Below are 20,934 nucleotides of genomic sequence, written 5' to 3' on the forward strand. Positions count from 1 at the left end.
TTTCAAGCTACCATTTTGTGTTTGCTGTTAAAATTTAGTTCGGTGTTCCAGGGGTGCAAAGCTCAAAGGAAATATGGGTGGAAAAAAAGCATAACTTTTCCTGGGTGGAGTCACCATCCCTGGAAGGGTTCAGAAAACACCTGGGTGAGGCTCTGGGGTTAGTGCTGGACAGGGTGGTGGAGCTGGGTTCATGTTTGGATGACCTCAAAGGTCTTTCCCAACCTTGCTGATTCTGATTGATTCCGTGGATTTTGATGTTTGTTGTTACCTGGAGCATTCTGCTCTCCCTTGTCACTGTACAGGAGGCACAGAGGGATGTTTTAGTGGGTGTGTTAGTGGATAGTTCTGCAGCTCTGCTGACACAGGTGGCTCTTGGCTCCTTGGCAGCCTTGTTCAGACCCTGTTGAGTCAGGACACACTGAAGGCAATGGATGCTTGGTGTGAATACTCTGGGGTTTGTACTCTGGTCCCCTCAGCCCAGAAGTGACTGGAGTACCACTGAACAAACTGCAATAACTTCTCCCAAGTGAAAGAAATGAAGGGAAAGTTGTTTCTGTTGCTGAGAGCAACACGGCAGAAGGGGCCTGTGGAACACAGAATGCTACAAATCAGTTCAGAAAGAGGGATCAGCTTTTCCTCAGGCTGGTTCCCTTAGTTCTGCAAAGAGAAGCAGTGGCCAGCAGTGCAGCCCTCAAGGCCAGCAGCAGGGCCAGCTGGGCTGGGGACAGTCCCAGGTGATGGGATCCTTGTAGCAGCACAGCTCAAAGTTTGCTGCTTGCCTCTCCCCAGAATAAAAGAACAGCAGCAGCAGCAACAGAAACCTGGGAGCTTTCAGGAGTTCATCCTCCTGGACAGGGCAGGGGGCTCTTGGCACATGTGACATTTTAGCTCTCATGTTATTTCCCACACAGAGACTTTTTCCTTGCATTTTTTTGGACATCTTTATTCTCCTGCTGTGCTGTCCTCCCCAGGACCACACACTCACAGGTGCCAGGTGCCCTGCAGCCATCTGTCACCCTAAGGGGACTTGTGGATTTCTCCCTCCCTCCCTCCTGCTTTTTGGGAACTTAATTCTGCTCCTTTCTTAGGTGCTGGCAAAATGCTTGCCTTGTCCTTCAGCAAAGAGCTGCTTCAAATTCTTGCATTCTTTTTTAAGATCCTAAGATTTTTTTTTTTTTAATTGGGATCATCTGTAACAGTCATGTGCCAAAAACCTTTAAATTCAGCTTTTTCCAAACTGGTTTATAATTAAAATAGATTTGGCTGCTTCTGTGTAATGCACCAGCCTGATTTCAGTGGGAGCAGTGGTAAGGAAGGAAAAGGGGAGTATCTTTGTCCTAGACTGTTTCAGAATAAGCAGCAGGTACTTTCCTGTTTGCACAAATATTTCTGCTCCTGACAGTTAAGGCCATGTGGTTTCCCTTTTTGGTAAACTACTCTGCCAAGTTGGGGTGGTGTTTGTTTGTTTAATAAAAAGTGCTTTTATTTATAGAGAAAAAAAATCTCAGTTGTTAGCTTTGCAAACAAACCTTCTGTTTTATCTGTGTCAAAACACCCCTGTAGAACCCCCAAACCAGCTTCCCCTCAGCACCTGCCAAAAGCTGTTTTTCAGCAATTTGTGAGGTATTTCTAGTTTTGTGTCACAATCATTCATATTTTCGCCCTCTTATAATGAACCTGAGTGTGGATGATGGACTGACCACAGGATTTTAGGGTCTGACTGTGAGTTATGTGCCTGTCTCTTCTCCAGGTTTGTAGCAGGATCCTGGGTCTGAACATACAAATCATAAAAGACTTCATGTACAGCTAGGACTGAATTAAAACTCCAAATCCTCCAAGGCAATTTTAGATTTGTTTCCATGGCATTGATTTTTTTTTTTTTTTCTTTTAATTATGGATTGAAGGTGAGAGGGGTTATTCTTACCTTTTGAAAAGTTGTCTTGTAGGATACAATGACTCCAGGTTGTTTGAATTTCTAAAACCTGTTGGTGCCATCTTTCTGAAAAGCAGGGTTAACTGTGGCACATGGATAAAGCTTGGAAAACAGGGGTTACTGGGGTTGTTCAGTAGTGGCTGTGATCTCATGAGAAGACTCAGCATTCAGGCATTAAAACGGTGGATGTGAATTGCAATTTGTGATGTTTATCACTTTACCTCATGTCAGGGTCTGAGGTTCAGGTGATCCTTGCTAAGGACACCCGTGCCAGCTCGGGATCATTCCCTGGCTGCGGCACGGAGGGCGGGGAGCTGGGGAAGCAGGATGCCTCCTTTGTCATTCCGTGCGGGGCAGGGACAGCCGGGCTTCCGAGGCAGGACAAAGCTTCCGTCCGGGAAAGCGGGGAGCAGAAACAGGGAGAGAGCCACGCACCGGCCCGGGGGCTCAAACGCTCTGTGACACCGAGCCCGAGCGCGTTACGGCCACCGGGCCATCTCCGCCCGCTACGGGCCCGCGCTGCCCGAACCCGCACGGCCCCGGGCACTGCCCCAAACCCGCACGGCCCCGGGCACTGCCCCAAACATGCACAGCCCCGGCACTGCCCTAAACCCGCACGGCCCCGAAACTGCCCCATCCCCGCACTTCTCCATCCCCGCACGGCCCGGGGACCCCGGCACTCCGCACCCCGCGCTCCCCATCCCCTCACAGCCCCGGCACTCCGCTCCCCGCGCTCCCCATCCCCTCACGGCCCCGGTTCTCCGCACCCCGCGCTGCTCATCCCCTCACGGCCCCGGTTCTCCGCACCCCGCGCTCCCCATCCCCTCACGGCCCCGGTTCTCCGCACCCCGCGCTCCCCATCCCCTCACGGCCCCGGCACTCCGCTCCCCGCGCTGCCCATCCCCTCACGGCCCCGGTTCTCCGCACCCCGCGCTCCCCATCCCCTCAGGGCCGGCAGGGTCCGTGCCCGGCCGCGCTGCCCGCTCGGCCCCGCCGCAGCCCCCGCGCCGCGCTCGGGCCTCTCCTCCGGGCCGTGGCGGCGGCCGGGCCGCTCTCCGCAGGCGCGGGCGCTGCGCGGGGTCTGCCGCAGCCGCCGGCCCTGCGCGTGGCGGGGGCTCCGCCGCGGCCGCCGTGCCGGCCCTGCCCGGGCTCCGTGAGGGGCGGGCGCCCCGCGCCCCGCCCGCCCCCGGCCCCGCTCCGCCCGCGCAGGGGGCGCCGGCCCGGCCCGCGCCGCGCAGCAGCGGCCGCGCATCCCCCCGCGGGCCGGCGGAGGCGGGAGGCGGGCGGCGGGCGGGGGCCGGGCGCTGATGCCGGCGTTGATGCCGGCGCTGCTGCCGCACGGCTCCTCGGCCCCGCAGCCCCGGCGCGGCCGCCCCGCGCGGGGCATGAAGTTGCGGCGGCGGCGGCAGCGCGGCGGGCGGAGCGGGGCGGGCGGCCCCGGCCGCGCCTCCTCTGCGGGGCCGTAGTCCGGGGCGGGCTCGCCGCGCCCGGCTGAGCGGTGCCGCTGCTCGCCAGCCCTCGCGCTCCGCTCGCCGCCGCCGTGCCGGCCCGGGCGCGCTCCCCGCGATGTGCGCGCAGCGGCGGGCGGCCGCCGGCCCGCTCCCTTAGCCCTGCCGGCAGCGCGGCGGCTGGCGGGGCCCACCGGGAAGTTTGATGGCTTCTTTGCGGAGAGTCAAAGTGCTGCTGGTGTTAAACCTGATCGCCGTGGCTGGCTTCGTCCTCTTCCTGGCCAAGTGCAGACCCATCACGACCAAGAGCGGCGACTCCTTCCATGACATCCATCCCAGGGCAGAAGTGGCCAACTTGACAGCCCACGGCATCAGCTCCATCCAGGATGCAGTGCTGAAGAGGCTCTCGCTCCTAGAAGACATAGTCTACAGGCAGCTGAATGGTAGGAACGTGCTCCTCTTTAATGCCTTCGGGGTGGAGTGGGTGATGGTGAATCGAGCTCGGAGCAGGTGCCCGCCTTGCCTGAAGTTTGCATGACGGACCCCTGCTCTCCCCTCTGTTGTTGTGCAAACGGAGTCTCAATGGACGGGATCGATTTAGCATCTGATTTCCAAGTTCCGTGTGTGTCTAAAGCTCGGGGTACCTTGCACAGGATGGAAGGAAATGGTAATAACGGAATGCTGCCTTTCAGATTAATAGCGGCGGTCAGAAAATGAGCGGCACGATTTCTGCATCAAACGAGCCGGCTGTGCAGTGGGTGAACACGGGTAGGAGCAGCACAGGGTGTATTGATCGAGGGAATGGCTTTTACTCCCACCGAACTGGGTCTGGAAAGGAGTTTTCAAATGGCTCAAGTGTGTTGCATCATTTGAGTGCAGAAGGTCAGAAAGCAAAAGGCACTTTCTCTAAGAAGTTAAGCAAACTATTCAGTATTTCCTATGGTTCAGCACTGACAACTGCTAATTAAAATCTCAAGTAATGCTTGTCTTTATAGCACAGACAAGGAATTTCTATTAAAATCTCACCAGGTTCAGTAGTTTAGAGATGTAGAAAGAGAGTTTTAAAGATGCTGTGCAGGATAGAGAAACACATTGTAAAGATATAAGAAATCTAGGTGAGGTGTCTAATTAAAACTCTCACTTTGGAAGCTGATTTTTTAAAAAGTTGTTCCCCACAGATTCACAACTGGGGGTGTAATTTCAATCAAGGGTCTTGCTTATTGCTTCCAATCTCCATAGCTTTAATCCCTGCAAGTTTCTGTGTGTGGGAATGAGCAGAGCTGGTGTTTCTGGCAGTGTCAGTGTGATTCCCTCTCCAAGTTAGGAATATGGAATATACCCCATTCTCTGCTGTGCTGAACCAAGAGCTGGTGTGTGCAGGGTCTCTGTGCTGAGCCCGAGCTATAGCTGGTGTCACTTTGCACCCAGGAGGAGAGGCAGGTGCAAGGATGCAACGTGGCTTTCCCAGAGCACTTGTCTCTGGCAGTGGCTTTGGGGACAGCACTCAGCTGAGGAGAAAAGTGTTACTGATGTTCCTACTTTATACACTTGCATGAAATACCTCTTATGCCTGTGATGCTTAAGAGGCACTGGTGAGCGATAAACAGAGGAGAAGCATAAGAATAATGAGGAATAAGGCAGAAAGTTGAATGTTATTTGCAGTCAAACTGTGAAATTGCCTGCTTCTGGGTCCTGCTAGGGCAGGAGTTTCCAGGAGGAATTAGGCAGCTACTTGGGCAATAACTGCAGCTCAAGATAAGAGCCCTTATTCCAGGGTGCTGGACTAGGATAGGACGAGTGATCATGCAGCAGTCTGCCCTCCCTGCAGACACAGGGTGAGCTGGGTTATCACTGACTGCCCATCTGGAGGTTACCGTGGGGCTCTGCCCTGCCCCGGGGCTGCTCTTGGCGGTGCCTGGGGCTGCTGCAGGGGCAGGACAGCTCAGCGCTGTCCCCAGGCTGCTCTGTCTGCAGCCTGCTCTGTGCCGAGCAGCACTCATGCACCTACACACCAGGGGAGGCAGAGAGGCAATAGAAACGTTGCCCTATCACAAACGTTTTCTCAGGGCAGGCAGAAAGCTGAGCACATAAATGTGACATCTTGTCTGGCCTCTGCATCCTGGGGTGATTTATAGCAGCACTGATCAGTCTGGCTGAAAAATAGCTCTGGCACGGCGCTTATGTAACTTTGGGTCAAGTGTATATTTGGTACGTGTGCTTTTGAGAGAAGCTCAGGGCTCTGAGGGGTGGCTGTGGGCTGTGCTTCAGCAGGGCTGGGGTCTACAGCAACCTGTGGGGGCCAGGTGAGCCCCATCCCCACCACCAGCACTGAAAGGAAACAGTCAATAGGCAGTGGGACAGCCCCTGGGACTGAGGATCAGAAGCAGCTGGATTGGCTTTCTGCCCACCAGGAATTTTCTCTGCCTGGATCAGCGTTCATCCTGGGCACTTGAGGAACGCCTAAAACCTCCTGCAGACAGGAGCTCATCGTTTCTGTTTGAGTTTCGTGCTGGTAGTTTTGTGTTGGTGCCTCACAAACCTGCTTTGGGCCAAGCTCCCTGTACAATGACCCGCTGAGTCTGAGATTTCTCTCTTGGTTCTAAAAGGTCATGTTTAATTTGAAATCTGACCTGTGGTTTAGCAGCTACAAAATCATGGAATAAAGTATCCATAGGGTGGATAGTGGAAAGCCTGCACCTCACAGAGCACTGGGAAGTGTTTGGCCAAAGAGAGAAGCGACAACCCAGCCTCGGTGCAGCCAGCTATGGACTTCTCCTGCATTATAGCACTTGGCTGGATTTCAGTGGGAGTTGAAGCCATCTTTAAAAACCTGAATGTCTTCAAAAGCTCCATTCTGTACAGATGAAATGAGCAATCTGATCATACCATTGCTGTGGGTTTGGTTTGTGAGTCATGTAGTGTAAAGCATATTGGAAATAACAGCTCTCGGTGGTACAGCAGCACTCGTGTTTTATATGTGTGTATTTATTTATCTCTGTAAAGGTTGGCCATAAAAACAAGCTAAACATCGCTGCTTTGGCTCTGGAAAAGGAGGGATTTGACACAATCCTTCTGTCTGAAGGGTGTTTCCCTGCCATGTTCTGGAAATAACACACCAGGCACCCTCTTACTCCTCTCTGGGCAAGAAGAGCTGTTCCAGAGGTAGCCCTGTCTCTACGTTTGCTTTGTCCTTTCTAAAAGTTGATTCTTGCTCTTTTGATTATTGCTCTCATTGTACAGGTTGTGTGGGGTTTGCTCTTTGCTGATCTGTAATTGATGCCTCCCACACACAGCAGTCTGAGGATGCCCTTTGGAACGGAGGGCTTTGTATGTGCAGGCACTGATCTGGGAATTCAGAGGATTTTTAATTTCTGCAGTCTCTTTCATGGGTGGAATTCTCTTGTCCAGCAGATGTCCAGAGAAAACTAAGGCAGGTCAGGAAGGAACCTGTGTATTTTACTCTGGGTGTTAACTATAACTTGTCTTTTTGATCCAAGCCTGTTTCTTTTGTGTGCTGTTATTTACATAAGTACAAATTATGATCCAGATTATTTCCAACTTTATGGTGACTTGCACAAAGGAACTTTGTAAACTTTGTGTTTACTTCCAACTTTATGGAGATTTGCACAAATGAACTTTACAAACTTCATGTTTACTTCCAATTTTATGGAGATTTGCACAAGTGAACTTTGTAAACTTTGTGTGTACAAAGAGGGAGTTTCTGTGCTGTGTGATCAGGTGAGGAGCAGAGGGGAGCAGAGATTGACAAGGGGACCTTCAGCATTTTCAGGATCTGTGTGCTGCTTCCTGTGAGGTACTGGGCAGTCTTCCCATTAACCCATCCTGTTCCTCTGGGGCTAATATAGGAACCCATTAATGATTATGAGGAATTTGAGAAATTGGGCATTTGTAAGAGCCAGAGACAGCAAAGGTGGGCCAAGCTTTTAACATCCTAGTGGCTGGAGGGTGAGTGCCATGGCTTGAGGAAAGCTGGTGTTTGTGTCCAGTGCCCAAAGGTACTGTGAGACTCTCTCAGTGGGATGGGTTAGTAAATGGTGCTGCCATTGGAAAATTGCAGGAGGGAGAGAACTCTCAATAAACCCTGGGCTTGGGTGTGGGGAGCCATCCTCTGTACCTGCCATGTCTGAGCATCTGGAAAAGATGTGAGCAGGTCACTTGTGCTGCTCACTGGGGCCTGAGGAACCTCCCAGGCAGCCACCTTCCAGGCTCTGTGTCCAGCTGAGGTCTGGCTCTTGGACTAAAGCCTCCAAGCAGCATGAAGGCTGGAAACTCCCTCCCTGGTGCTTTGGATGCTGGTGGATAGGGGAGGATTCACAGCAGCAGCTGATTGCAGTAAGTGCTCAGCTGCCTGGAAGCCAATGTCACAGGGATGATGTGGCATCTACCTGAGCAGTGTGGAAAAACACTACAGAAAGTCTGAACTTCAAGCTAAATATGTAAGACAGAACAGAAGGACACTGCTGACTCATCCAGAGCTCCTCTGTTAAGTTTTATTTTGTGGTCTCTCAACAAGCTGGAGAATCACTGAATGGTTTGGGTTGGAAGGGACCCTAAAGACCACCCAGTCCAGCCCTCTGCCATGGGCAGGGACACCTTCCACTATCCCAGGGTGCTCCAAGCCCTGTCCAACTTGATTGATAAGATCCGGGAGAACTAAAGACATTTGAAAATTGTAAAAGAGAGAGCAGTGATGAAGGAGTACTAAAGTGAAGCTGGCCAGAAAAGGGGTGAATAGAGAGGGCTTCTCCTCTGTGCTAAAGAAATGCACAGATTAAACTGCTGCTTTTACCAAATGTTAATGTTGAAGAGGAACTTTACATTCCTTGGGGGTGAAATAAGCCTGTGTTCATTTTTTAAAGCAGCCTGCATCTGTGCTTTTGCACATGGAATAATGTGAACATGCTGAGGTATGGCCAAGTGCATGCTAGCAGCCTCCTGTGTTCTGGCTGTGCTCTCATCTGCGTATCCAATTAGGAAATTAACTTTGGGAGGGTTGCATATGGACATGGAGGCTGACACTGAACCACAGCCCTCAGCACGGTGTTGCTGGCCTTGTAAAGTGGCACTTAATTAACTTAAAACACTTTGGAGATACGTGGATTTGCTTCCCATAAGGATAAGATAATGCTTATCTTCTCTAACACTTATCATCCTCCAAACACATTACAAACTTAGCTAACCAGTGAGTATCAAAATTATATATGTAAATAAGGCAGATTAAAAGTGGTTTTATCAGCATTTGAGAGAATGTAATAGCACTACACCCACAGACTGGTAATATTAAGGTTTTAATGGGTAGGTAATATATTAACTTAAATGCTCAGAAATTCCATGATTAAGATAAATAACTAAGTGTAAATAACTGAGAGCAGGGAAAAGCTGTTTGTAGGCAGAAGGGCCCAAACTTTAATGATGTTATTGAGCTAAAATAGTTCTTTTTACAAGCAGAGCCTTGGTGGGTGAAATCCTTTGATATAAGAAATGATGATGTGGAGATAAGAGATACACAGTGGGGATGTGGCTGCTGTGTTAACTGATGGTTGTCACACAGCAGCTGGGATGCTGCTTCCCTGTCTATCCCACTGCCAGGATGTTTCTGAAGTAGAAAATAACTGTATTATGTAGGACAGCCTTTATATGTTATATAGCAACTTGATGAAAATTGCTACTTTAACATTTAGGATATACCAAACAGATTTGGTTGCCATATTCTTTATTAGGAATAATGAAAATTATGCATTCAGTACCTGCTTTTTAGAAGTTCTCAGCCTAGACTTCCTCATAGCAGGAGAGAGGTCTCCACAGGCTCAAGGCACCTGAGAGCTGCTGCCTGTAAATTATTCTTAGCAGGTTCCTGAGAACTGGGTTTGATACTGATCAAGGAATAAATAAAGGAAATACTTCTTAGAGAAATAATAGAGTTAAAAGGTGAAGCTTAAGATAGACATTCAGAAGCATCTGGAAGCTCAGACATTAATGTGACATTTAGTTTGCAAGCCATCTGACAAGGAACTGATAGATAATTTTGGGGTTTGATGGTTGTTTGGCATCATGATCCAAATATTCCCTGACACTCACAAAGAATGAGTCATAAGGCAGTAACACATTTGTCGTGCAGAGACAACGCAGGATTCATGGGATGCAGCAGCAGTGACCAGAATACAGTGACAACAGTGGTGTTTTAGTTTTGCATATTAATTCAGGCCTCCCTGAAAGGAGAAACAGAACTTTCCCTGCTGGTAGAATTCACAAAGGTATGTTAGATTTGCAGTGCCTATTTAGTTGTGCAGCTGTGAGAAGTATCTCCCCAGGGACACAAAACACCCAGGAAGGTGCTGTAATTCTGTGAATAACAGCCTTGCTTGTGAGCCTCAGTCTGGATCAGGAGTGTCCTATGGTGTCTCCAGGGAGAGACACTTGGAGTTGGATTTATTTGGAGAAGCATGGGTGTGTTGGCTTGAGGTGGCCAGCAATGTGAATTCTATCACCATCTGCTGCAGCCGGGTGGGGCAGTGATTTCCTTATCTCTGTGGCACATATTATCTGCTAATGGACCATCTTTAGGATAAGGTGAAGCAATCATCTTTATCTTTTCCACAACCCATCCTCCCTCCAGGAGGTATCATCTGCTGCTGGGTCATTGAGTCCCAGTGCATGACTGATAAAATTCCATCATCCCACTGGGAGATGCTCCAGCCAGGGCAGGAGCCAAGCCTTTCCTACCCAGAGAAAAACTGACATTTTGGACACCAAGGCACCTTCTTTCCACTGGATTCCAGAGGAAAGCCAGACCTTTCCACATCATCCCTGCACCTTCAGAGGAAACTGCACCTTCTCCAGGAGCACTGCTCCAGCTGAACCACATCTGCCCCTGCAGGAGGATGCAGCCACCATTGAATGGGACTGTGGCACCACCCTGACTGACTGACGGGTGTCAGCTTGGATTCTGACTCTGGCAGGGTTTGGGATTGTTCTGTGTAATACTGCATTTCTATTTTAATTTTCCTAGTAAAGAGCTGTTATTCCTTATTCCCATATCTTTGCCTGAGAGCCCCTTAATTTCAAAATTATAATAATTTGGAGGGAGGGGGTTTACATTCTCCATTTCAAGGAGAAGGTTCTGCCTTCATTGGCAGACATCTGTCCTTCAATCCAGGACACTGGGCATCTAGAGGTGTTTCAGTGCTTGGAGGCTTCCAGCTGCCACTCCAGAGAGCAGGACTCTGCTCATGGTGTTCTCCCCGAAGCATCCTGGACACCCCAAGCCCTTTGGGATGGCAGCAGGAATTGCTGAGGGCAGTCTTGTGCTTGCTATCATGGAGATCTTCCCTCTTGACCAGGCAGGACTTTAGTTGGGTTAAGTATGTGCTGTCTATGTGCTTGGATTTTGGGGAACCTTCTGGTGCATTCCAGGCCATCCTCTCTCCTTACCCTCCCCTGGCAGAGAGCATAAGTGTTGCTGATCAGAAAATGCAGCCTATGAGAAACCCACCTGTTAACAGGGCAGAAGGAAGGGAAATGAGCCTGCTCAGGTAACCAAGGAGGTTTTACTAATTTTGTGATTCACGCCACTAATTTTTGCCTAAAATGGAACATCTGCTCCAGATGTTGCTGGCAGGCTTCCAGTTCCCAGCTCCTTAGACATGCCTGAGCCTGGGGTGTAGCTGAGGGCATCCTGCATGCTGATAGATGACATTTAAAAGGAAGGCTTATTTTTGGTAAGATGTCCTTACCAAAGTCTGCAAAGGGCTGTTCAAGCTGAATACTTGCAGTATTGACCCTGCTGTGAGTCAACAGCAGTGATTCAACTCCAGAAATGTACCCGAGCAGCACAGAGATTATTTTTCCTAAACAGTTCTGGGACTACAAGCAAGTGTATTTTCCAGCCCTCAGTCCCCACGGTCAGATTTGTTCTAGAAATTGTTGAATGCTTTACACCTTATAGCTACAAGCCTTGCTATTTCTGCCTATAAATCTAATAGCTATCGACCCACATTCTGACATCCCCTGACGGTTATCTAAAAATAATGCAGGAATGATGCAATGAGACATAAAACTGTGAGGAAAGGGCTGTGCTGAGCTCCGGGTACAGCTCAGGGTTCTGCTGCTTGGGTCCTTGGGGGGATGCAAAGTTGCCTGAAAAAGGAAGAAAGTTCTTGGTGAGCTGGATAAAAATCACAGTTTTCATTTTCCTTTTTAAAATCTGATACTCGGCGCTGGCATGACACTCGCTGTGTAATGAATCCCAGTTCCTGTGATCCTGCCCTCCCAGGGATTCCTCCCTGGGAGTCACTCTGATCCCTGATACCCCAGAGAGAGATGCCAAGGGCTGTCTGCCATGTCCCAGCACTTGTTCTGCCTTGGAACAGCAAACACTGATGGCATCACCAGGTCTCCACTGTGGGAGTAATCTGAGAACTGTGCTTTAATGGATTTGTTAAAAATAGGGATCTCCCTGGGCTCTGCAACCCAGGCTGGTGTGCAGGAGCACCATTCTTCCTGCTGACAGGGAAAATGAGAGATCTCTGGAGCTCTGGGCTGTGTCACACACAGTCAATCAGCACATCTTCCCTCACAGCTGCTCTGCCGTGGTGAACATGTGGATTTCATTCCAGAGCAGTAAAACCACCAGTGTGATGTGTCAGCACGGGATGCTCAGGAAGGAAGAAGGGAAGAGGAATCCTTGGTCCCTGTCCCCTTTAGTACCTTATTATTATATGCAAGTGGAAATTACCTAGAATCACAGACTGGCTTGAGTTGGAAAGGACCTTAGAGCCCATCCAGTGCCACCCCTGCCATGGCAGGGACACCTCCCACTGTCCCAGCTGCTCCCAGCCCTGTCCAGCCTGGCCTTGGGCACTGCCAGGGATCCAGGGGCAGCCACAGCTGCTCTGGGTAACCTGTGCCAGAGTGAGAGTGAGGAATTCCTGCCCAATATCCATGTAACCTTGCCCTTTGTCAGTTGAAAGCCCTTTGGTCTTGCCTGTTCCCATGGTTTGAGGTGAGTGCCCCCAGCACTTCCCTGGCTCTGGAAGGGGAAGGCTCAGGCTGGGAAGAGCTGAGAGCTCTGCCATGTGCTGCCCCTGAGCATCCTGTATCCCTCTGACTGCATTCCCCAGCACCCAAAAGGGATACAGGACTTCTTTGCTCCCATCTCTCTGTGGAACAGCAGGGTCTTTGTGTTGGTGGGCCCTGGAAATCCAGATTGCTGTTCCTTGGTGTCTGAGTGCTGACACAGAAAGCAGAAAGCCATTACAAGAGGGAAATCAGCAGTGGATTAACAGACACCAGTAGAGCCCCATCTGAATTATTCTGGGTGTTTCCTTGAGCTGCAGAGCCTCAGAGAGCCAAGCAAGGTGTGTTACCTGCAGGTTGTCAGAATTTACTTAACCTTAGTTTTAATCTTCATTAGCTCATGCAGTATTTTGGGCAGGGTAATGGCCCACCATGGTTGTGCCTGTTCTCAGAGCATAAAGGGAAAGGGAGAAGGTTAATTTTAAAATAACAATTAGAATCTCTTTCTGGGTCTTTGCCTATATTACACTTTAAATGAAATCATGAGGGCACTCACGTTTGCACCAAATTACTCCTAATTCTTCCAAAGTAGTTGCTTGATCACACTTTACAAACACAAAGCAGAGGAGGAGAATAAAAAAGGGAAAAGCCACTTAATGAATTTTAAAGCTTGCTTATATTTCATTATTGGATTTTAAATTTTTGTTGACCTTTGTGTGTTTTTAGTATTTGCTGCCTTTGGAGAGGTGGGGTGAAACACTGAATGCTTTGAATAGCTGGGAACATAAACCCCCTGTTCTGCTGGATTTTATTGCAGTGTTTCCTCTTTCACTGACAAGACAATAACAGTAATAACCATTATCCTGGTGTAGACCAAGTCGTGCCTTGCTCTTTGTTAAGTGTAGTCCAAACACCATAATGTGGGATTTTAGTTTGCTGGAAGTTGTTGCTCTTGTCATCAGGAGGGTCTCGTGTCACCACTGAGGGCAGCAGGATCCAGCAGCTGGAGGCTCAGTTTTAACTCTGATGTTCTGTGTGATGCTCCAACAGTCACACAGAATAATATTAGAAAAAATATATAAGTTAGGGATTTATGTTTCCTTATGTAGTAGTGAAGGGATGTCTCAAGGACAAGAAGAGATGAGGTTTTTATGTGGGGAATGATATAAGAACAAAGAAAACCTTGCAGACAAGTTTTGGTTATTGAAGATATTTGGAACTGGCATCAAAGAGGTGGGAACAGAAAAAGTGAGGCAGGAGAGATGCTGGACATGCTTCTTCCTCCTTAGGGAGTCCCAGGCTGGGCCAGGCTGGCAGGGGGCACAGAGGGTCCCTGGTGCCACCTCCCTGCTCAGGCAGGGCCATCCCAGAGCACAGGGCACAGCACCGTGTCCATGTGGCTCTGGAATATCCCCCTGAGGGACACTCCAGCCCCTCCCTGGGCAGCTGCTCAGGGCTGGGCACTGCCCAGGGCACAAGTTGTGCCTCCTGTGCAGGGGCAGTTCCTGAGCACCCATTCCAAGGGCTGGGATGGAGCCTGGATGATTTCCCCTCCCCTGGGCTGTGACCTTGCCCAGTGGCCCTGACTGGTTCCTGTCCCCATTGAACAGGTTGTTCCCAAACCACTTCACATAAATCATGCAGAATGGGGCAGAAGACTGGAGGGAGGGAGAATTAAACCTAAAGTTATATTAATTCCCTGTCACTTTTGGATTTCAAACTCCTCTTGGTTTAAATCTGTATTAATTGCATGATGATTATGATGAAGGGGAGATATGTTAGAAAATGAAATAATAGAATCATAGAATATGCTGAGCTGGAAGAGGCCCACAAGGATCATCCAGCCCAACCCATGGCTCTGCACAGGACACCCCAGGAATTAATAAAGCAATTATTAAAGGGACACAGAGGTTGTGGGAAGCTGGGGGAAGCAGAAGTTTCAGTTTGGAGGAGCAGGTTCTGCTGGTGGGACAGGGGTACTTTGGATTGGAGTCACAGGGTGAACCTTCCCAGTCTGATTTTCAGGCCCCTCAGGTGGAGGTCAGGAACAGACCTTCAGTCTCTGGAGAAATAAATGATTGATCTACCCTGTGGGATGAGGGAGCTGCTCTCTCTGGCACAAAGGGGATGGTTCACATGGGGAGCTGTTTGCTCAGTACTGTGTGAGGAGGGGACATTGAGTGAGGTGCATCCTGCAGGTGATTTATGGAGGTGCAGACACCCCTCAAAGCTCCTGCCAGGAGTGTCTGGAGGTAGTTCCTGCCTTTTGCATTGTCTGACATGGGAGGTGTTGTGGGATCAGGTCACAGTGACTGGAGCTGCTTTGGATCAAGCACTGAATCAATGCTGACTTTTGGGGGAGTTTAATCCCTGCTCTGACAGCCATGAAAGGGCTAGGCAGTAAAATGGGATTTTACACTTTTATCAGTCTTTTCCTAGTAAGTCACTCAACTTCCTAGTACTAATTAATGCTGTATTGCATCCATGAATTTTCCTTCCTACTAATGCTGTCTGTTTGATCGGAGAGCAGCTCCAGACTAAATCAGAGCTGCCTGCCAGGCTGCAGTGGGGACAGAGAATGGGAAGAGTAAAACTTAGACATCACATCCCCAATGGAGGCCTTCAGCATAATTTATGCTCTTTGTGTAGCTGTTTGGAAAATCCTGGAATTCCCTTGAATGTCCAGCTCTTCATATCCAGAAACACCCAGCACCAATTCCAGAAATTCCAAAGAAATTTTATTTGGATATCCATATTCACTCTAAAACTACAGACCTGGGTGGAGACATCTCTGGTATCATTTTATTCTAAGGCTGCCCAGACTTTTCCAGCATGAGAAACTGCTTTAATTTGTTTATACTTTTTCCAGTTAGACTGAGAAGGTGAGACACTGTCAAGATCATATTTATCTTTAATGGCATCAAGCTGGTCCAAATGTTTCTGGGAAAGATGTGTGAAAAGAATCACAGAATGTCCAGAGCTGGAAGGGATCCTCAAGGACCATCCAGCCCAACCCCTGGCTCTGCACAGACACCCCAACAATCCCACCCTGGAGCAGGGTCCAGAGCTCCTGGAGATCTGGCACCACTCTCTGTTCCATGTACCAAGAACAGGTGTCATTGTCCCCATGGGGGGACAAAAGGGCTATGAAGGGAAAATGAGTGGAGTGGTTGAACTGACAGCTCAAAAAATGGGCTGAGAAATCATGGGACAGAGAAGGGGGAGATGAGGCTGAGATAGTGGAGGAACCTTTGGAATTGAGAGGGAGGGATGGGGCATGGGATGGGACAGGGTGTCCAGGCAAGGAGCAGCAGTCCTGGGGGAACCTCTGGTTTGCTTCAGGAATATTTGAATGTTGTGCAGGTGCTTCTTTGGTTACAAGTAATGGAAAATGGGCTCTCTGCAAAAAAAAAAGTGTCTTTTCAATTCACTGCTTTATATAAATGAAGTATAACTAAAAGGAGAGGTACTTCCAGAAGCCTTAATAGCAACTGTAGTCCTTGGAAGTTTGTTCTGGTTTGGTGATTCCAGTGTGAGCCTCGCTCAGGAGATGAGTGGGTGCAAAGCAGGGCAGGTATTATTAGCTGTGCAAAGCAAAACAATACAGTTGCTGTGGAAAAATTACAGGGTTTGTGCTGGAGCAGATATTTAACCTTTGTTTTTACAACTCCAGAAATGAAGCAGTTTGTTTCTTAATGTAGGTTTAATGCTGTGAGTGTGTGCTGACTGGGCTTTCACGTGGAATGGAAGAGATGCTGGGCTATTAAAGTCTGGTTTAATGATCCCTTTTCCCATAACTCCTAATATTTGCCATTTACTAATTATGATGTTCCAAAGTAGTTTGCATTTCCAGTAGATGTTTTAAATGCTGCAGCTGTTTTAGTTTCAGGCTAACTGCTGGTGACTTTTTTTTCTTTTTAAGAAGTACTGCATATTATTGGGGATTTTTGGAGGCTGCAGGTAGAGCTCACCTCAGACTGTTCTTCATTAGGAGTATTTTGACACCCAGGCCTCCAGTGGAAGCAGAAATAGATGAGGCAGAGGAGCAGTGCTGAAGAACACAGGAGCTTTCTGTGAGCATTGTTTTGTGGTGTAAACTCCTGTGAGTCAGCGAGGGTGTGCCCAGGGGTGGCTGCTGTGGGGCCCTTTGTGATTTAGGATGTACTGCTCTGTTTGTTTGTTTTTTTAAACCCTTGGGATTTTCTGGCAGTTTTATAATAGAGGAAACGTGTCTGTCTGAGAGGTCACAGCCTGGGCAGCAGCTTCACAAGGAGACTGTGGGAATGAAAAGATCAGTGGTTTGTTCATGGCCCATTCTGCTGCTCCAAGGGACAGTGGGGTGGGACAAGTGACCCCAGTTTTGACCCCGAGGATGTTGTGAGGACACTGACCTTTGTGTGGGGTTTGCAGGGCAAGGTTTGGGTAGCAGGGGTGGCTCCTGTGGGAGCTGCTGCCGTGTCCAAGGGATCCAAGAGCAGCCTCAGCTCCCAGGGAGATCCATGGGGAGCAGAGATCCCCCTGCAGCCCCAGGAGCAGCCCAGGGCACAGCAGGGGGGTCTCAAGAGGCTCTGACCCCCTGAGAACCCCCTGGCAGGACCTGGGACCTGTGGAGAGAGGAGCCCACCTGGAACAGGTTTGGTGGGAGGACTCGAGACCCCACGGGAGGGACCTCAGGGGCAATTCCTGAAGGGCTGAGCCCATGGAGGGACTGATAATGGATAAAGGGATCCCTGGAGCAGTTCCTGAAGGACTGAGCCCATGGAAGGACTGAGCCCATGGATAAAGGGACCCCTGGAGCAGTTCCTGAAGGACTGAGCCCATGGATAAAGGGATCTCTGGAGCAGTTCCTAAAGGACTGAGCCCATGGAGGGACTGAGCCCATGGATAAAGGGAGCCCTGGAGCAGTTCCTGAGGGACTGAGCCCATGGAAGGACTGAGCCCATGGATAAAGGGAGCCCTGGAGCAGTTCCTGGAGAACTCTCCCCTGGGAGGGACCCCATGCTGGAGCAGAGCTGTGTGAGGAGCCCTCTGGGTGAAGGAGCAGCAGGGACAGCATGGGATGGACTGAGCACAGCCCCATTCCCATCCCCTGAGCCTCTGGGGAGGAGGGAGAACAGATCAGGAGTAAAGTTGAGCCTGGGAAGAAGGGAGGGGTTTGGAGAAGGTGTTTTCAGATTTGAGTTTATTTCTCAGTTTCCTGCTCTGGTCTGGTGGGCAATGAATTAAACTGATTTTCCCCAGCTGAGCCTGTTTGCCCATGGCAGCAGCTGGTGAGGGATCCCCCCTGCCCTTATCCCAGCCAGAGCCTTTCCCTGTGTCCTGTCTCCCCTGCCCAGCTGAGCAGGGCAGTGACAGAGGGGCTTGGTGGGCACAGGGTGCCCAGCCAGGGTCACCCCACCACAACCTTATTGTGTGAGTGACCTCCCTGCACAGCAGAGCTCAGAATGCCAGAGAAGTGGTAAAAAATCCCCACTAGTAAGGTTTGAGTTAGGCTGAAGCAGTACTTGAAGGAAAAAGGAAAAACTACTCAGAACCATTGGGATGCTCTGCAAGCAAGGCAGAGCACCCTGTTAGCTCAGCTGTCTGTTCCCTTTGCATGTTATTTTACCTTCTATTTTACTTGTGTTGGTTTTTTTCTTAATCCCATTTTTCAATCACCTTTGCCAGAGGCAACTCCAGCTGTGACTTGACAGCTGCTACTGTCTTCTCCAGCATGTGCTGCCAAAATCCCAGTTGATTCTGGGGCTTAAGGCACAGTGCTGTCTATTTTCTGTATTTCTGCCTACTATGAAATCATACATATTAATATTAATCATGTTCTTTCCAAATTCTGAAGCCTCCAGGCCTATTGCAATTATGGGTGGTTTTTTTATTTAGTTTTTGGCAGGTGTGCCCAGGCAGTAACACAGCTCTGGAGCTTTGGGGTTGGGTTGATTTGAGTCTTGAACTAAAACCTTAAACTCTTAAGGAAGCTTGAGTGTGAGTGAGAACTTGGAATACATTCTCTCCAGTTGACATCCTGTGAAATAACTCCTTGATTTGGCAGCAGGGGCTGTGCTGCCAGGGGTGGGATCTGCTGCAGGACCCTGTGCTGAGCATTGGGTTGATCCTGCACACACCTGCTGTGGGTGCCTTAAACTGAGCTCATTTCCCACTGCTTTTAGCTCCAGGCTGCCTCTCTGCAGTCTAGAGGGCAAAATGCTGCTGCTCTTGGAGGCAGAATCTGACCTGAAGCCTGCACCCCTTCCCAAAAGTATTAAAACAGGAAGAGAGATTTTACCTTTCTTGCCTGCTCCTTCCTTGGCATTTCTCACACCTCCATGCTGAGCCTTGGCTTAAAGCCTTAAGAGTTGAAACCCAAGAAGTTGGGCAGGGGGAAAAAAAGCTGATCCAGGAATCTTTTGCCTGGATCAATGGAGCAAAAGAACAGGCTGAAGCTGCACAATTGGGAGTCAGGAGAAGTTTGCTCATGTGCTGTGTCAGGAGCTTGTACAGGCGATTATCTTCAGAGGTGCAGAAGGCAGAAGCTTTTCCAGTCTAAGGAACTTCTTTTTTACTTGAGTTTTAAAATGCTGATTTTTAGTTTATTTTTTAAAACAAAATTGCTGATAGGGGCATTCAAGTAATAATGAAATTGTTGTGGTTCATTTTGTTTGGCTCATTTTTCAGATGTTACTACATGAAACCTTTCTAGTGTTTGCCTCCTGTGAGCACAGGGATTCCTTTTCCTGCCTTTGGCTGCATTCCTTGCACTCTCACACTCAGTCCTGCCAGGCCTCCAGAGCTTCCCAAAAGGAGCTGGGGGGAGCAGCCTGGGGTGCCCAGCCTTGGAGCACAGCTCAGCTCCCCAGGTGTCCCTTGTCACCTGTTCAGTGACCAGGGCTGGAACTGAGAGCAACAGGAACATGTTCTGTGAGTGTATGGGCACAGCTCAGGAATTCCCTTATTCCTTGAATATTGCCTGGGAGAGCTGGGGGTGCTCACCTGGGGAAGAGAAGGCTCCAGGGAGAGCTCAGAGCCTGTTCCAGAGCATAAAAGGGCTCCAGGAGAGCTGGAGAGGGACTGGGGACAAGGATGGAGGGACAGGACATAGGGAATGGCTCCCACTGCCAGAGGGATGGGTGGGATATTGGGCAGGAATTGTTCCTGTGAGGGTGGGCAGGGCTGGCACAGGGTGCCCAGAGCAGCTGTGGCTGCCCCTGGATCCCTGGCAGTGCCCAAGGCCAGGCTGGACAGGGCTGGGAGCAGCTGGGACAGGGGAAGGTGTCCCATGGGACACCTGGATGGGCTCTAAGGTCCCTCCCAACCTAAACCATTCCAGGATTCTGTGAAACCACTGGCAGGGTTAAAAACCTGCAGCCAAAGCTGGATGTTGTTCTGAGGAGTTGACCCTGCCTGCATCCCTTCATGTGGGGAGGCTGGGAAAACCCAAGGAGCTCTGGTTCCATCCCTGCAGGTGGAAGCTCTGCTCTTTGCAGGGATTTTAGCAGGGTTAGGATCAGGCTTTGCTCCTGAGCATTATTAATTGCCAGTATGAGTTGGAATGCTCTGTGCTAGGCTAACATAATGAAAGGGTAGGGCCTAATTTTCAGGCTGAAATTGATGTAAGCTGGGCTTGTCTCATGTGAGTCCCTTGAGCTTTTTCAGTCTAATTCAAGAGATTTTTTTTTTTTCTTCTTTCTTCCCCTTGCTAGGTCATGAAGAGCCTTTGTATTCCATTTGCATTGTGTTACCTGTCAGGGACATGGGTTTGTAGCTGTGGGCCACATTCAGAACTACCTGGAGGGCAGACACCTTCCAGCTGTCCTTTGTTTCTGTGGCTCAGGTTGGTTTTTCTGACAACTACGAACATTTTCATATTTCTACTCATGACAGAAATAAATCAAATTAGTCTGAAATCCCCCTTTGCTCTGGCAATGCTCTGCACTTTCCTTACTTTCAGGAGATAAGGAGATGAACAAACCTGCTTTGAAGATGAGCTGATTTCCATAGCAGGCAGAATGACCTACTTAAAGGGAGAGGGGGAGTGAGCAGGGCTGGGAATGGGCTCTTTATTTATTTATATAATCTCCAAGTGCCTGTGTGAGCTCCCCTGGCTGAGGCCTCTCCTGACACTCACCTGGCAGCACCAGAGAACTCAGAGCTGAGCTTTGTCCTGCAGGGATCTGCTGTGTCTGACCAGCCTGTCCTGGGGGCTCTGGGGAGGTGCTGTGCTGGGTTGATGTGCCCAGCAATGTATGTTCTGTCCCATCTGCTGCACTGGGTGGGGCAGTGCCCCTGATCTCCTGGCACATATTATCTGCTAATGGGCCATCTTTAAACCAGCTGGGCAATCATCTTTATCTTCCCACAGCCCATCCTCCCTCCAGGAGATATCTCCTGTTCATGGCCACTGAGTCCCAGTGCATGACTGATAAAATTCCATCATCCCACTGGGAGATGCTCCAGCCAGGGCAGGAGCCAAGCCTTTCCTACCCAGATAAAAACTGACATTTTGGACACCAAGGCACCTTCTTT

At 49.7% G+C, this 20,934-nt stretch overlaps 1 protein-coding gene across 1 annotated transcript in view; it reads left to right on the forward strand.

Annotated features, from left to right (window-relative positions):
- The first annotated feature begins 3,269 nt into the window (after positions 1 to 3,269).
- The window catches only part of GALNT17 (polypeptide N-acetylgalactosaminyltransferase 17), a 203,297-nt gene continuing 185,632 nt past the window's right edge, over positions 3,270 to 20,934 (forward strand). The window contains exon 1 of the mRNA XM_079324921.1: positions 3,270 to 3,824. Coding sequence (XP_079181047.1) covers positions 3,587 to 3,824 — 238 coding nt within the window. The 5' untranslated portion in view covers positions 3,270 to 3,586. The remainder of the gene's footprint in view (positions 3,825 to 20,934) is intronic.

The sequence above is a fragment of the Erithacus rubecula genome (assembly GCF_903797595.1).
Source record: "Erithacus rubecula genome assembly, chromosome: 22".
In the NCBI taxonomy this organism is placed as follows: Eukaryota; Metazoa; Chordata; class Aves; order Passeriformes; family Muscicapidae; genus Erithacus; species Erithacus rubecula.